The sequence below is a fragment of the Hippocampus comes genome, unplaced genomic scaffold (assembly GCF_001891065.2).
Source record: "Hippocampus comes isolate QL1 unplaced genomic scaffold, H_comes_QL1_v1.1 scaffold128, whole genome shotgun sequence".
NCBI classification, from domain to species: domain Eukaryota; kingdom Metazoa; phylum Chordata; class Actinopteri; order Syngnathiformes; family Syngnathidae; genus Hippocampus; species Hippocampus comes.
Genome location: NW_017805852.1, coordinates 540,178 through 556,151, shown reverse-complemented (window position 1 = coordinate 556,151; position 15,974 = coordinate 540,178). Strand labels below are relative to the sequence as shown.

At 43.9% G+C, this 15,974-nt stretch overlaps 1 protein-coding gene across 1 annotated transcript in view; it reads right to left on the bottom strand.

The window, feature by feature from the left end:
* The window catches only part of cfap299 (cilia and flagella associated protein 299), a 38,481-nt gene that overhangs the window by 21,229 nt on the left and 1,278 nt on the right, over positions 1-15,974 (bottom strand). Inside the window, exons 2-3 of the mRNA XM_019888525.1 lie at positions 14,950-15,074; positions 10,518-10,608 (exon numbers count right to left, since the gene is read on the bottom strand). Coding sequence (XP_019744084.1) covers positions 10,518-10,608; positions 14,950-15,074 — 216 coding nt within the window. The remainder of the gene's footprint in view (positions 1-10,517; positions 10,609-14,949; positions 15,075-15,974) is intronic.

The following is a 15,974-nucleotide window of genomic DNA, read 5'->3' as shown; positions in this document are numbered from 1 at the left end:
GCAAGGAAATGAATCACGACTAACTGCCGTCAATGCGGACCACGCTTCCAACAGTCCATGTCAAGGGGGTTCTGTACCCCATATTGTACTCCCAAAGCCCCCACCTCCACCCCACCCCCAACAGAACTCTCAGAAGGAAACGGTTGAACGCCTTCTCCAAGTCCACAAAAAACAACGAGTCATGCTAGGGTCTCGTCCAAGTCCACGCCGGTCAGCTAGCCCTTTTAGCGACGCCATTTTGTTTTAAAGCAAGCGAGTGTTTATTTGGAGTAGCCGCTATTAGCCGTGTTTACTCGAGAGGGCCCCCTCTTCTCCTCTTCCTACTCCTGAGTTAAAACGTTACATGGCTGGGTGAGCTCCCTCTTTAACATGGGGCTTAAGTTGCAGCGGAAACATTTGCGTAACAAACATTTGCGTAACGAGCTCCACGAGAGCAAAAACCAACTTGAGCTCTCTGGACGTCCTTGTTTATCTTAGCAGAGAGAAGTGAAAGGGGCCAATGCCAAACATTTGCGCATTGGAGTGATGGACGGCTTGCAGCTGAAGTTTGGAGAGCAAAAAAAAAACGAAAAAGTATTAAATGATCAGCATCGGATTCATTTGTCAGAGTTATCTTTGATATTTCCAAAGATGCATACCGAATGTTTGTTGAAGACTTGGAAATTGTCACTGATGACCAAATACAAAGACTGTTAAGTGTCTTTGATAGGCTCCAGCACCCCCGCGACCGTTGTGAGGATAAAACGGATCGGAAAATGGATGTTTGCTGTCTTTGATGTTGAGGAGGGCGGCATACTCATTCCTTGAGCAAGATACCGACGCCCCAGTTGCGACTGATGCTGCGTCATTCGTAGGTACATGAGGTAACAATGTGAAATGTTGATAAAGTTTCTGTCACGTTTCCAAAAATGACCATCTTTGATGTAATCAACGAGCAAAGCAATAACTTGTTGCTGAAACTCCGGAGTGACGTCCACTGACGGAGGGCCATAAAGAGAGCGTAAACAAATACATGGTGGCCATTAATGAGCGGCTTAAAATTCTTTGGGGATTTGACCCAACGGTGCCGTGTCAAGTGGTCCCACCTCTTGAGCAAACACAAGATGGCCGCTGCGCAGCGTGACACAAAGCAGAGCGCCTCGACTCGACGCCGCCACCTTCTTAAATTCTCCCGTCCGGCATCATTTTATGATCGGCTACGAGCCGGCTAATGAGTGTCAGCGACCGGCGTGTTGGGAAAGGAAACAGCGTTTGCGGTGGGCCTGCTCAACGTAGCTTAGCGTCGCTCTTTAATGAACAAGGCCAGGAAGTGTCAGCTCATCTCAATTTACCATAATGAAGCGCAGGAATTTTTAACGCTCACCTTGTCATTTTCATCTTTGATGTATACAAGTATGCCCCCGTGAGATTTGATTTGTAAAAACATGTAGATGACGTTCATTGGAGAGACCGGTTTACAAATTGTAAACAAAACAAGTTTACAAAAAATGCATACGGGAAAGAAAATGACAAGGAAGGTCGGTTCAGTGGAAATGTTTGATCATCCCAATCAGACAAACGTGTCTTTGATGTTTCCAAACACAAATACAGTAGCTATGTCAAAGATCTTTACAAAAAAATGTCTTGTAAAAATGGCTTACGAAAAACTAAATTCCTAGATGATTTTAAAAAGACATATGCTAGGCTCATTGAAGATTTAGGATTGTCTTTGATGACATTGAAGACAATCTTAATGATGTTTGTGTAGGGGATGTATGATTGATTAAAGACTAGATTGTCTTTGATGTTGATGAAAACCTCTTGAAGACCCCAGAGGTCATCCATTAGTATTTGACGACAAAAAAAAAAAAAACAAAAAAAAACGTTGTTTAATCATGCCCAGTGGGTCCGAGCACTTGTCAGCATTATCGCTGAGAACTCGGGCATGACGTTTTCTCATTGAAGATTTAGGATTGTCTTTGATGACATTGAAGACAATCTTAATGATGTTTGTGGAGGGGATGTTTAATTGATTGAAGACTAGATTGTCTTTGATGTTGATGAAAACCTCTTGAAGACTCCAGAGGTCATCCATTAGTATTTGACGACATAAAAAAAAAAAAAACGTTGTTTTATCATGCCCAGTGGGTCCGACCGAGCACTTGTCAGCATTATCGTGGAGAACTCGGGCATGACGTTTCAAGGCAGGAGGCCTCGCCACAGGGCCTCATTGCCCGGAACGCCGCCAAGGCAAATATCGTCGCCGTTGCCGGCCAAGAGGGCAGCGGTCTCGCAGTCCAGTGATGGCCCGCGGAGGGGGAAGGATGTCTTCTCTGCTGGTATCATCAAAGACGGAGACGTAAGTGAGCCAGGAAGAAGATAGCGTGTGCCGCCCGGTGTCCAAACATGATTACCTTCGCCGAGCACACAAGCGAGAGGATTCGGCAAAGATTACGCATACATTGCTTGCAAGAACGAGCCTACTAGCCTGGCAAGAAGCCATTTCATTTCAGTAGGAAATTCCAAAGATCTGAAATCATGTTTTTTGTTGACTTTTATCAACATCAAAGACAATTTTGAGTCTTCAATCGATCTCTCATTCACAATAGTTGGAAGGAACAAAGCCAATTTCACCTTGAATGACTCAAATTTCAGTTGTTGAGGAACAGGCAGCCTTATGATAAATGTCAAGGACAATTTAGCATTTGATGAAAATAAAACATGTTTTGTATACATCAAAGACACCTTTGTCACTTATTACCCTGATGAATGTGTTTTTACAAAACATAAATAAATAATAATAACAATAATAATAATAATAATAATAAATCCTGAACACATTTTTGGTTAACATTTAGCAAATTAAAAGAAGAGAGTAGTCTCTGGATGATGCTAAATGTGCGATGCAAAGTAAAGATTGACCTAGCATGAATCTTTGAAAAGACAACATAATTCTCAACAAAGCTAACATTTTTTTTTACATCAAAAACAGTTTGGCTTCTTTAAGCATATGCAATTTTCAATGTGTAACAGCTTTTTATCTGGTCCTTCCCGAGCTATCGACATTCGGACGGGGAGAGCATCGCGGTAAGATAAAGGATTTCCATGCCGTGAACGGACGCCGCCGTCATGCTATCAGCGAGCCCAGATGGCGTCTGGGCCTACGCCACTGATAAACTAGATGGAAGCAGGATGGATGCGAGCAGGAGGGCACTTGGAGCTTTATCTGAACCGTCAGGTGGCTTGCGGAAGGGAAGTTGGCAGCTTTTCAGGATCACAAGTGGGGAAACATCAAAGGCGAGGAAAGAGTAGCGGTCCAAATATTCATCCGAATGTTCAAGATTACGTAAAAGTGCAGCACTTCCTGTTTGAGGATTCCTGAGAAGGTGTGTTTGGAGCAATGCATAAACACTACATGAGAGCACCTGGACATACGGTGTTGACACAGCAAATACAAATACATTTTTTGGGGTCAACTAATATAGCCTTTTTGTGAACAAACATGCTTTTAATGGCTAAATAAGCGTTAATTCCAGAAACTAGCCCATATATCGCAGAATAGGGCCTTTTAAAGCCCATTAGGACAATTTATGTGGTCAAATAATAGCACTTTTTGTGAATAGTGTTTTAATTGCAAATGCACATGTGATTTTTCTTTCCAACGATGACCTGTACTAACCCAATATCGTTTTTTCAAAAGACCAAATATATCATTGGATACACAGAAAAACCTACCGCCACATCCCACATCTAGCATTTTAATGGAAATAAATAATTTTGTCAAGCAAAAAAAAAATGTGGTCAAATTAGCCTTTGCACTGAATCGTACAAATATTTTTTTTTGATCATAAACTATTCCAGGATAGCAAAAATCAAACTTTGTAAGAACAAAATTGTTGATTTTTAAGGCAGACTATGGTATATTATCTTTTTTTTAAAGTCCAATAGAGTCTTTTATGGGCAAATAGTGCTTTATTTGTTCCAATATTACCTTTTGCCACCATGGTGTTTTTGTGGTCTTTTTTGTGACCAAATATATTGTTTTAATGGCAATACATAACATTTAAAGCAAACTAGCAACTTTCATCTTCAATCCAGCATTTTCATGGTGGAATATTAATAGGTTACTAAAGTCAAATACATGCTTTGAAGCCTAGCATAGCCTTTTTTTGTGATATATAGAGTGCGCACATGATTTGGTCGTGACAGACTAGATAAATAAGTGACATATTGTTGCTCTGGCAAACACAGGCGTGCGCTAATCCACCTTTTTCACAGCTCATTAAAGTTGTATCAGTTTTAAAAGCTCTATTTCAAAGATAAGATGCAAGTCCCTTTGTTCTCAAACACAATGCAAACAACGACAGAGGCTATCATGGCTAAGAGAGGCAAACACGTGACAGAGATGAAAACACAGCGAAGAGGGGCTAGCATAAGGCTACCACTCTTCGCTGTGTTGTCACCCATTTTAGCCTCGTCTTAACCCCTGCCCGGTGTCTCAGGCTAACATTAATATGGGCTAAAGCTCAGCTAATAGGGCTAATGGAGATACACAGCAAACAAAGATGGAGGCCAGAACTTGACTTAACCGCTGACCGAGGCTAACATAAAGCTTCCAACAGTAGCATACAAATTCATGGCAAACAGCGCAGCTGAGAGGCTAAAACGGTACTAACTTGGGAGAGAGTGAGAGAGGCTAACGCATCACTAAAATGGACTAAAAAGATTAACACAGTCAACAACACCGCAAATCCAAACAAAGAGGCTAACATAGGCTAAAGGGCCACGCTGCCTGCACACAAGTCCAGCAAGTGTACCACTACAGCATCAGTGACTTAAGACAAACTAACAAAGGCTAATTAGCTGAGCTTTTGCCTAAGTGAGAAAAAACACCCGAAACAAAGAGAAAAGCTAACAGGCGAAACAAAGTTTCAAGGGGAAGAATGGTTAGGTGAGAATGACGAGTGTTGTGACAGATTTTGAAGGTGAAGGGTTGTTGAAGTCAAACTTTGTGTCCATACGTATTGCCTGCGAGCAGCGTGTGCGTCTCAGTGTGTCAATAAAAGACGATCTGGACAATGTTTCACGACAGGAAGTCTTTGATGACATCATCAAGGCCGGACCAACAAGCGCAGATGTGAATCCAGTGTGTACAGTATTTTTATTTTCCTTAATATGGTCAATATGGTCATGCAACAGATGCCATAGAACAAATACAAAGTGCAAGCTAGCCTTTTTTATTTGTTTTTTTAGCCTGTTAGCCTCGCTTAGCTGTGTTATAGCCATTGTAGCCCCACATTAGCCTCTTTTACATGTGTTATACCCTGTTAGCACTGTTTGAGCCTTTGTTGGTCTTTCTTCGATGTGTTTTAGCCTGGTGTCGCTAAGGCCTTGCCTTTGCTCGAGTCTGGTAAGGAAGTCGAATTCCATGAAAGAATCCATTTGGGGGTGAACACAATGACATGCAGTCGGCCACCTGAGCCGCCGCTGATTTGCTGTGGACAACATATGGAGCACATTCTTGGGAATCCGCTTTTGTTTTATCACCACACGCACCGGAGTGTATTATTCCACCTGAGTAAATAGTGCACAGCGCCGCTCTCTCTTAAACACTCACTCACTCCCAACGCACATGTAAACACGCACACACTGTCTCGCACACTCAAAACCACTCAAAACACATACTCACCCCACTCAAGACACGCACGCACACACACACACACACACACACTTGCTACTGAGGTTGTCAGGTGAACGTGGGTGCCCTTGTGCTGAAATACCAAAGATTTGAGCTAATGGTTTAGCTTTCAGATTCTCGGCGTGTTTGCGCGTAACCGTCATGAACGCTAACACGTGGCCACGAGGCAGATGGTTTCGCTCCGCCGATAAATAAGACATTCCTCCATTTGGCTGTTTTTTGTTTTTTTTCCCTTTGCAGTCATCTATTTTGCACAGGAATGGTTAATTACACTTTTGTTCAAAACAATCGCTCCCCCCTAGACAAGTACCGGAATATTCTGTTCAACGGTGTCACCCAAGACGCGTCACGTCCAGGAAAGCGCGCAAAGCAGCACATGAGGGAGAGGGGCCCGTCGAGGAGCGCCAAGTGGCACGTTGAGGAGCGTAAAGCGTCGCGTCAAGGATCGCAAAGAGGCACCCGAGCATAAAAAAATGATGAAAGTAGCGACATATGCTCATTTTGTAGAAAGTGAGTGCAAGTGAAAGGAAGGCTAAAGATAACAAGAGGCTAAATGATGATGGATTGCAGCGGCGGACGCTCCAAGATTACATCTGCACGCGACCTTGATGCGTCCGGGGAAAACCTTCCGCCAAAGACACGTCGCAGGCAGGCCCTCCATTTACCCTTCCTGGCCTGAGGACACCTTCAACTTGCGGGCCAGAAGCACGTCAAGTCGATTGAAAACCCATGATCCACAATCACGGAACACTTCTTTTCCCAACCGACCCCCCGGTGGGACATCATGGAAATGGAAATAATTCCATCTACAGGCCATGGCAACACCTGTATCCACTGTTTGGTGCAGCAAGGGTTTTCACATTCATTTATTGAATACATACGCCTGAACTTAAATCAGCAAAATTAGGGGATGTTTTTCTTTTTTTGCTCTGGAAATTATCATTTTGATCTTGTCCAAAAAAAATCATAACATATATATATATATTTTTTTTTTAAATAGAAATATTCAAAACAGAAAACACACTTTTAGGAAAAAATGAAACAGAAGAAATGAAAAAAAAAATTAAGAGAAATTTCTAAATTAAAAAAAAAAACTGAAAAAAGTCCAATAAAAAAACTTTTCAAGAATGAAGAAAAAATTATTCAAAAATTAGATATATTTTTTAGTGGATAAGTTGGATCCCGCTGTATTTTTGTCCCCGCCCACTCCAGGATCACTCCATGATGCTATTCAAGTCAAGGTCACATGATAGCCCTGCATCTTTTCGCCTTTGAAATCAAACTTGCCATTGTTGTTTTTTTACTGCCCATGGCCGCCGCAAAGGACAAACACACACACACACACACACACACACACACACACACACACACACACACACACACACACACACACACACACACACACGGAGGGGCGTGTAATGCAATAGCGCTGGGAATTCCTCTTTAATTTCAATGCTACACTTGATCTGCGGGCCGCATGAGCGAGCAGCTTATTATCTATAGTGACAGGAGCTTATCAATACACGACTGGCCGCCAGGCGCACAGCCTCCCTGAAAGACAAACACTTCTTTTATGCACCGCGTCCCCTCGGGGCACGGGACACGCTGCGCAGGCCCAGCTGACAAATTCCTCGATGGGAGACCAAAAAAAGAAAATCCCTACAGTGGTCCAAGCAGAACAAGATTGGGAATGAATCAAAAATACATTTTAAATCAGAGGAAATTGGTCTGGTCACACTAATCAGGATTTTTAGAAAATTTATGCCTGAAGGTATCATTTAGCAACATTAAATTTGGCTTTTCAGGGGTCTTTCAATGAAAAAATGCTTCATGAGAGCTTTTTAAAATTAAGCCCCAGAATCCGGTGTGACTTGACGAGATGGAATTTGGTCGAAATGTTTATCAGGAATAGACCCGCAAAAAAGTTTCAAAAAGCCCAGCCTGACGACCACAAGAAGTCCGCCATTTTGTTTTTAAGTAGCGATTAATTTTTAGGCCCTCTCCTGGGGTCCTTGTAAGACAAAAATGTCACTTTGAGTCGAGCCGCACAAAAAAGGCTCAAGAAGCCTTTCCCCAAATGACTCAAGCAGAATGCTGTTTTGGTTTGAAGTTGAGTTGCTATTGTTCAAATTGATCAAGACAAGCACATCTTTGAAAATTCAAACCCCAAAGGCTGGCTCAACTTAACAACATCAAGTTTGGTGTGTATGTCTGTCATGAGTAGACCTGCAAAAAAAAAAAAGGCTCAAGAAGCCATAGAAAGGCAGCCATTTTAGGCTCAATTTACATGTGTTGACTACACTTTACTGAGGCTATTCAATGAAGCCGAACCAGCTTTGAATGTGTCGTTCTGTCCTGCTGGGAGGCAAGCTCACCTTCAGTTTCACACGCACACCCCCCGCCTTCCCTCCCGACAACAATGGACACCCCCTGGGGCACCCCGCGCAGGTGCAACCTGAATTAATTTAAGAAGAATTTTAAAAAGGAAAACGTTTTTTTTCTTTTCTTTTCTTTCTTTTTTTTTTTTTTAAGCCGCTTCGAACCTTGTGCAAATAAAGCCGATGTTTTTCAGGGGCAGCTTTGTGTACAAGTCAAAACAGTCGAGACCAAAGAACATCAAATATGATGTCGATATGTACAGAAGATTACACCCCATTGAATACGATGCATACATGTACATTATAGACGACAACATTGAAGCGTACATGAGTGACCCATCCATCCATCCATCATCCAAAGCGCCTGCCTATCCTTCCCGAGGGCCGCAGGCGCACTGGAGCCTTTTCGGGCAGTAGTGACCACACATCATAATGATGAACCAAAGCCTAAAATGAAATGTATTATTATTATTATTATAAAAAAAAAAAAAAAAGATCATCCAACTTCAAATGTGTACATTACATGACATCATAGACCATCTGATGTCAATATCTAAATTAGACCTTCCAGCCCATGAATATGAAGTAGCTGTGTTGGAATGAAGCTTGGACGGGTAGGGGTTAGAGGGCGCGGGGTGCTGCACTGAGGCAACAGGTGAACTGACAGCTGTAATTTCAAACCAGCTTGTTGAAAGGTGGCGGGACAAAAGTGTGACGAATGACACAAAGCGGCACAATGGCAATATCCTCGGCGGCGAGGAAAGACAATTATTGTGCCTCAAAGTCGTCCTTTGTGGGCACTCAAACGGAGGCTTCATCTGGCTGTCAGTCCCGAGTGTGACGGATGGACTGGGTACTCGACACGATCGCCGGTTGGAGTTTACAGCACCCGCTACAGGTGACGTGTCAAAATTGAAAAGGAAATTCAATTGGTTTAAAAAAAAAAATAAACAGTAGGAAAATGATTAAAAAAATTAAAACAAAATGCTAAAAATAAAATCAACATTAAAAAAATGATAAGACATTACATATAATTAAAAAAAAATGTAAATTGTGAAAAAAAATCAAAACTGTAAAAAAAAAAATGACGTGTGAAAAAGTGAAAATAGTAAAAAAAAAAACAACAATATATTTTTTTAAATTAAAATCAAATGAAACTTCCACTGGTTCAAAAAAGGTTTGTGATGAACACCAATTTACAGATTAAAATATGTTTGTTTGTCACCACCTTGTGGTTTAGATATGAAACGTAAAACCTAACAATCCACACAGTCAGATCAAATCGGTGGCAATTGTCATCTCGCACAACAGAAATGGGTGAAGAAAATTGACTCAAAATTGTCCGCGCATTGAACTAATAATACATAGATACAGATCATAAAAATCACCTTACTGTATAGACATGAATTTTTTTTTTTTAAAATCAGCCAGGCGAAAGGAAATCTCACTTGCTGAGTTAACAGCTATGCTCGACGTGCGTCAGGAAATCTCCCGCCACCCGGGAATGTTTCCGGAATGTGCAGTGCACACCAATAAGAGGCAGGCGACCTCCAATGTCCCGCGGCCTGTCCTTGTCCCAACAGCAGCTTTCCAATGTTGTTACTGGCCACCTCCAAATATGCGACTCCCCCGCCTCTCGTGCCCGACATTCCGTCCGGGGCTTTACCTCCACTTGGACGCGTCGCGGGCATCCCGTGCGGCGCGCCGGAAGCGGCACGCCACAAGCGTTTCCTTGAACAGAACGGGAAGTTTGCGACCGCGAGGTGACGCCACCTCCCCCTGAAGGCATTCCAATGCCAAGTTTGCGCCGGTTAGCACTGAGGCTACGTAGGCCCGCGAAAACCGGCTTGAGCCATCACGTTGCGTGTGGAATCAAAATCACCATGTCGACCGCAAAAAAAAGTGACACCCTCCTCGCACGCTTATTCAACGATAAAACTCAATTTTCCTGAAATGTATCAATTTTCAAAATTATTGGTGCGTTGAAATGGCCTGTTCCAACCACACTTGAAAATCTTGTCACGTATAAGCGGGATTAAGGAGTTCACGTTCATTATTCAAGATTTAACTTTCAGCAAAAGCTAGGATGAGCTTGAAATGCTTCCGCTTTTCACTCTTCTTCTTTTCAAATGTACACAGCGTCAAACAATGTGTGCTATCTAGTGGCCCAAAGTGGAATCACACCTAAAATAAAACTGCGTGAGTTTTGCATAAACTGTACAAAAAAAAAAAAAAAAAATCTGCAAATCTGGAAACCACAATGGAGGGTGGTTTACTGTAGTTGGGGAGGGGCGACTCATGCACCCCCCCACCCCAAAAAAAAAACCACAACTGCAATGGTGAAATACAGTTTAACGCTGTATCTCAACAATTCAGTGCTAGATAGTTGAAACTGTCAAGAATTAAAACAAAACAAACAAAAAAAAAAGCTCACAAGACAATTAGAATGTGAGTGTACTCACTGTCATTTTCCCAGTGCGGTTGGCTTCCTCACGCTGGGCTAGCTCCTTCAGGAAGTTGTCCCGGATGTCACATCCCGAGCTCGCCAGTGTCCTTGAAGAAGTTCAAAGTAGTTAGCATGTTGGAACTTCTTCGTATAAAGCAGTTGAACACTTGCCCTCCTTACAGTTCTGGTGACGCAGCATTTGGTTCGTCACTCAAGGTGAAAGTTAACAATTGCATGTTTGTAATCACGACGTGCTTAGATGTTTTTTAGCATTCATGCGACAGCTGCGACTGCGCGAGGTAGAAGGTGAGCTGCAGCTACACATTTACGATAGTTCGCACAATATTTCTTGTGATTTTTGGTGGTTTGTTCATCATTAGACATCTTGGATCAATAAAATTTCGACAGGAACAGATTATTGTTGAATCTGCTACATTTCTCCCTCCACCTTCCCACAAAAACAAGCAATGAAACTACTTTGCGATTTATTTGCGTGTTGTGAGTCTCACGCTGGTTACATAAAAAAGCATTTTTAAGAAAAAATGAGAAAAAGGAAAAAAGTGCAGTGGTAAGCAAATAGTTGCAGGCCGCATGCGTACGCCATCTTGTTGTGGGTCAGGCGGGGGCGGGCGGGGGTTCGCCAGGTGGTGCTCCAGCGGCCCCAAAGTAAACACAGGTGTTGAGGAGGCAAGGTGGTGGGGGGCCACTTCGAAAGTCACGGCCAGTGAACGGCACTGGAGCAAAACACCCTCTTTTTGCTTCTTTTTTTTTTTTTTTAACCCAGGCTCATGTTGACTCGCTTCGTTGTTATTAGCATTATTAACAGCTAACGACTTGCTAATTAGCTTGCGCCGCAACGCCGTCAAAGCAGATGGCCCGTGAAATTATTACGAGAGGTGGGGGGGGGGGAAGCGAAGGGAAGTCAGCTACAGTCAACGCCATCTGCTTGACGTGTCACAAATGCGCCGCCGCTGTTCAGTTTGAGACCTGTTGGCGTCACTAGTGACACTTTTCAACCGTTGCACAATGTCAGAATGAACCAAGAAGAAGACGACCGAGCACCGAGCACAACCCAGCCTGCGTCACAGATGTTATCTTTGCGGTTTTGCGCCCTCGTCAGCTCGTTATCTGGCGACACCCGATTTCATTTAGAGCCTGATTTAAAAAAAAACAAAAAAACTTCTCTTTTATTGGCTGTCACCCCCACTCCTTAGCCCTTCAACGGCAACACTTGAAACCCAATAAAACAACAAGGTGGCAATAATTACGCACAGCGTCAATCAGTCATACTCAATCAGCAGCACTTGAAAGACAAAACGCAGAAGAGGCCGCGAGCCGCTCGTCTGACGCTCGTCCGTTATAAAGATGTGGAAACCGCTTCCTGCCCTTCATCCAGACCACTGAGGCCGGCGCAGGATTGCGGGGGCGCGCGGGGTGAGGGGGGGGGGGCTTTGGATTCTGCTGATTTAGGAGGCAGCAGGATTTGGGAACCATAAAAATAATCCCTGCTAAATCACTACAGAAAAAGAGGGGGAGAAAGAAATGGAGAAGGACAAGTGGAAACATGACAAAGAAGCTTGAAGAAACACAGATGGAACAATCTTGCCGACCGTTCAACATGGTCTTGTCCATCATGAGGAATCTGCTTGGGGAGCTTGGCCAGATTTTCAGACTGCAGTGGAACGGCTCCAGTTGAGCCCGAACAAATGGATTCGCGGTCACAATTTGGATTTTGTGTCAGTCATGTCATGATTACACCTCGACTTCCACAGAAAAGTGGACTAACTACACGGGTGCCTGTTTTACTGCCCCTTCTCCTCCACCACCTCCTCCTCCTCTAGAGGTGGGCTCGGTGAGGCCCAAAGGATTCCACATCCACCGAATGATACAGGATTGGAGGAGGACAGCTTCCCCGGAGGTATCACTGTGGAGGAAAGATGGACTGATTGCACTAGGGCCTGTCCCGCCCGAACACCGCATGCTGCTTTGGCGAACATCGCACGGCGCCATACCATGTGATGAATAATGCATGCATTGCAGACTCCTCATCCAGCAAACCGAAAACAAACCAAAAAAAAAGGACCCATCAAAAATCAACCAAATTAGCACTCCAAACGGCTCGCAAACTAAGGTAAAATGAACCAAACAACACCGTGGAGGCCTGGCTGGAAACCCAAACTACCAATCGAAAGATCCAAACAAACAAGTGTTTGAGCAAAACCGAACCATCAAAGTAAAATCTGACCTAAATCAATTAAAACAAAACAGATGACCAAAGCACACAGGCAAGCAACCAAACAATAAAAAAAAACAAAAAAAAACGTCTGGACTGAGCAGCCAAACTACCGACGCAAGCGACCAAGAAATGAATCAAACAAGAAAGCAAAACTTCGAAACCAGAAACATCTCGTCAGTCACCGTGTTGGTTGTCGCTAAACGTGCGGGCAGCGTGTTCACGCCTCTGCTTTTGCTTTGCACGCCGAATGATGGTGAACGCGAGCGAGCGGGAGAGTTTGAGGTGGATGGAAAGAAAATGAATCGCGGACAAAGCAGCCTGCGGTGTGGACTCACGGGCGAGTCATGATGGAAACCCTCAAAACCACGCCAGCGAGCCGAAAAGTGAGTGATGGGCTAAAATTTCATTGAACACAATCACCGATATGTCAGACTGCAACAGTATTTTGCCAACTTCTGCCGAGGAGGATTCACTAGATGAGAACATTTTTTGACCTTTTGTATCGGTGGCTGGTATCGGCAGCCTCCATGAGTACCCGATGCCGTAAGATAAGGCCAGTATCGGTACTCATTGTGCCGTGGTTGAAAATTCCATCTCGGGCTTGAAACCCGATTTTGAAACTCCAATCCTGGCGACAGAGCATCATTTGAAACGCTTAGCTTTGTCCAAAACCCGAACCTAGTTCAAAACCCTCTTGAAATCCTTTCACCAGAAATGTCTTTGTCGATTATTCCGTCAAAACAAGAAGAGAAACTACGCACGGCAGCTGCTGTCAGCCTTCTCCGTAGCCATGGCGACGCCTCACGATCACAAACATACATTCGTTTACAGCGACCTGTCAAAAAACGTGATTATCCGATCGCATGTAGCGGCCCGCCGTACACAATTTCCATGACACAGCAAAAAGCTGGCGGGGAAGAAATGTGAAACGTCAGTCACGCTAGGTGGTCTCCAGGTTGAACGTGCCTGGATAAAAAGTCGGTGGTATTTATTTAATTCCAGCTCCATTTCGGGCTCCCATCCCAAGTCGAAGCAGTGGATTCCCGTCGCAGCCCTCCTCTCTCTCCTTCTTTTTTTTTTTTTTTTTTTTTTGCTAACCAAATAAGCACACGACGACGACTAAGCATCCCATTCATTCCCTGCTATTGAATTTCACTGCCCTGGAAGCTTCTTTGTTTGGTCTTTTTTTTTCTTCTTCTTCTTCTTCTTCCTCCACTCTTTAGCGTGCTAGCAAAAAAAAAAAGTGCATCGTCCTTGAGAGGAGAGAAGAGGAGAGCGGGCCAACGCCGGGGCAACGTCTCCACTCCCCCGCGTATTTTATTACCACAGGTGCAGGGGTAAAAAGAGGGAGGGATGAGGGGGGGCGGGGGGGCGCACGCATTGATCAGATGCACGCTACAGGCCGGCTTAATTGAAAACAGCTCTATTTATACACCTGCAGGCACTAAAGGTCTCTGGGAGAGCACGATGGATGGAAAGGGAGGAGGAGGAGGAGAAGGGGGGGGCAGGAAAAAAAAACTGTGACAGAATGGTGAGAAAAGACACCAGGCTGGAAGGTGAAAGACGTTCCCCGAACAGCAGGGCAGAGGAGGGCGAGGAGGTGGAGGAGGGGGAGCTTTGGGCTTTGGTGTTCGCAGGTGCAAAAGGCTTGACGACGACAACAACAACAACAACGTGGACCCGCAAGACCCGTCAGGAAAAAGTTCTCTTTGTGTTGGAGCGCTTCGTGATCCACTTGGCAGGTGCTACGAGGGAGCTTTGCTGGAAGGACAATAGAAAAAAAAAAAAAAAAAACAGCAGTGGTTCGTGGTAAACAAAGAGATTGATTGAGTGAAGGCCTAACTTGCTGGCCGCGAACAAAAACATCTCGGTCTTATCCAAAAGTTGACCATGGTGCCCATGCTGATCATGAACTAACCAACCAACCAACAATTGGGGCATACAAAAGGCCCACAGTCCAAGAGTGTTACTGTATTTTGCATTTATGTCAAAACCATTTTGTAGGTTTCCTGTCGTGCGACTGGATTTGGAAGCGAAAGAGTTGCGGAAACTGATACCCGGCAGCTTCCTGCATCCGCACACGCACACACAAATAGTCAGCCACAGCCACGTCAAGATTTCACAGCGTGAAAGCGCTTCCAGATATGTCACGGGCGGTTTTCCGCACGTTAGTCACAAGGCGGACGACGCCTCGTGTGAGAGTAAAACTCACGTTGTCCGGTTCCGGTGGTCGCGGGTCGCCGATGCTGATGCTGCTTTCCGTTGCTCAAATTCCTGCCGACTCAGCACAGTGCCCTTGTGTCCGTGCTCCACCAGCTTGCGAGCCGACTCCTTGCTCTGGAAGACAGTAAAATTGTCCATTTGAAGCTGTATTTAACAAAACATTAACTAAAAAAAATAATAAATCATAACTTTCATTGATGAAAAAGATGGCGGTTTTATGAGTTTCTTGTGAGTTACAAGCGCCACGTGCAATTTATTTTTGTTCCACAAGATGGTGACAGTGAGTCGCTGTGGCCTTTTCATGCCACCTCAGCTAACAAGCTGGCTCACTAACTAGCTAACGAATCAAATGTGAACAAAAACACATCTCATCTCACAAATTCACCTATTTTGGGGTTATTGCAGACACGTAAAAGCCTCCCATAGCCTAATCTTTTCCAAATCATTACATTTAAAGAAACCAACAAATTCTCAGCAACGTCTCGATTTGAAAAACGATTCGATACGTATCTCACAAATCAAGCTGGAACAGTTAGTGTTGTCACATCGTCATTTTTTTCCCCAAAAAAACATTGTTGGTTGAATGAATCCAGGTAATCCAGGTCCGAACTACAAACCAAGTTCGAACTGTCATCATACGAGGCGCGAAGTACATCGATTTTTTTTCTTTGTGGAGTAGTTTTATGAATCAGCGACCTCATATGAGGAGTGACTTTCTAACGTTGTGGAGCATTATTTTCACCCCCACAGTTTGATCCCCGGACCCTGAATAATTTTTTTTTTTACACACATCATACATTAGAACAAATGCTGGGAGCGCTAGTTTGCAAACTACCTTGAACTTCCTTTGATAGGTTCCAGTCTTATATAGCGACAGAATTCAATTTTGTGTCGGCCTTCAAAAAATGGGTCGAATGGTCAAAATTTAAGGAAAACGGCTGGCATTAAATGAGTTAAACGCACATATGTTTGAGGTGATTGCTCCTGTTGTAAAAGTTTTTTTGAAAAGCATTC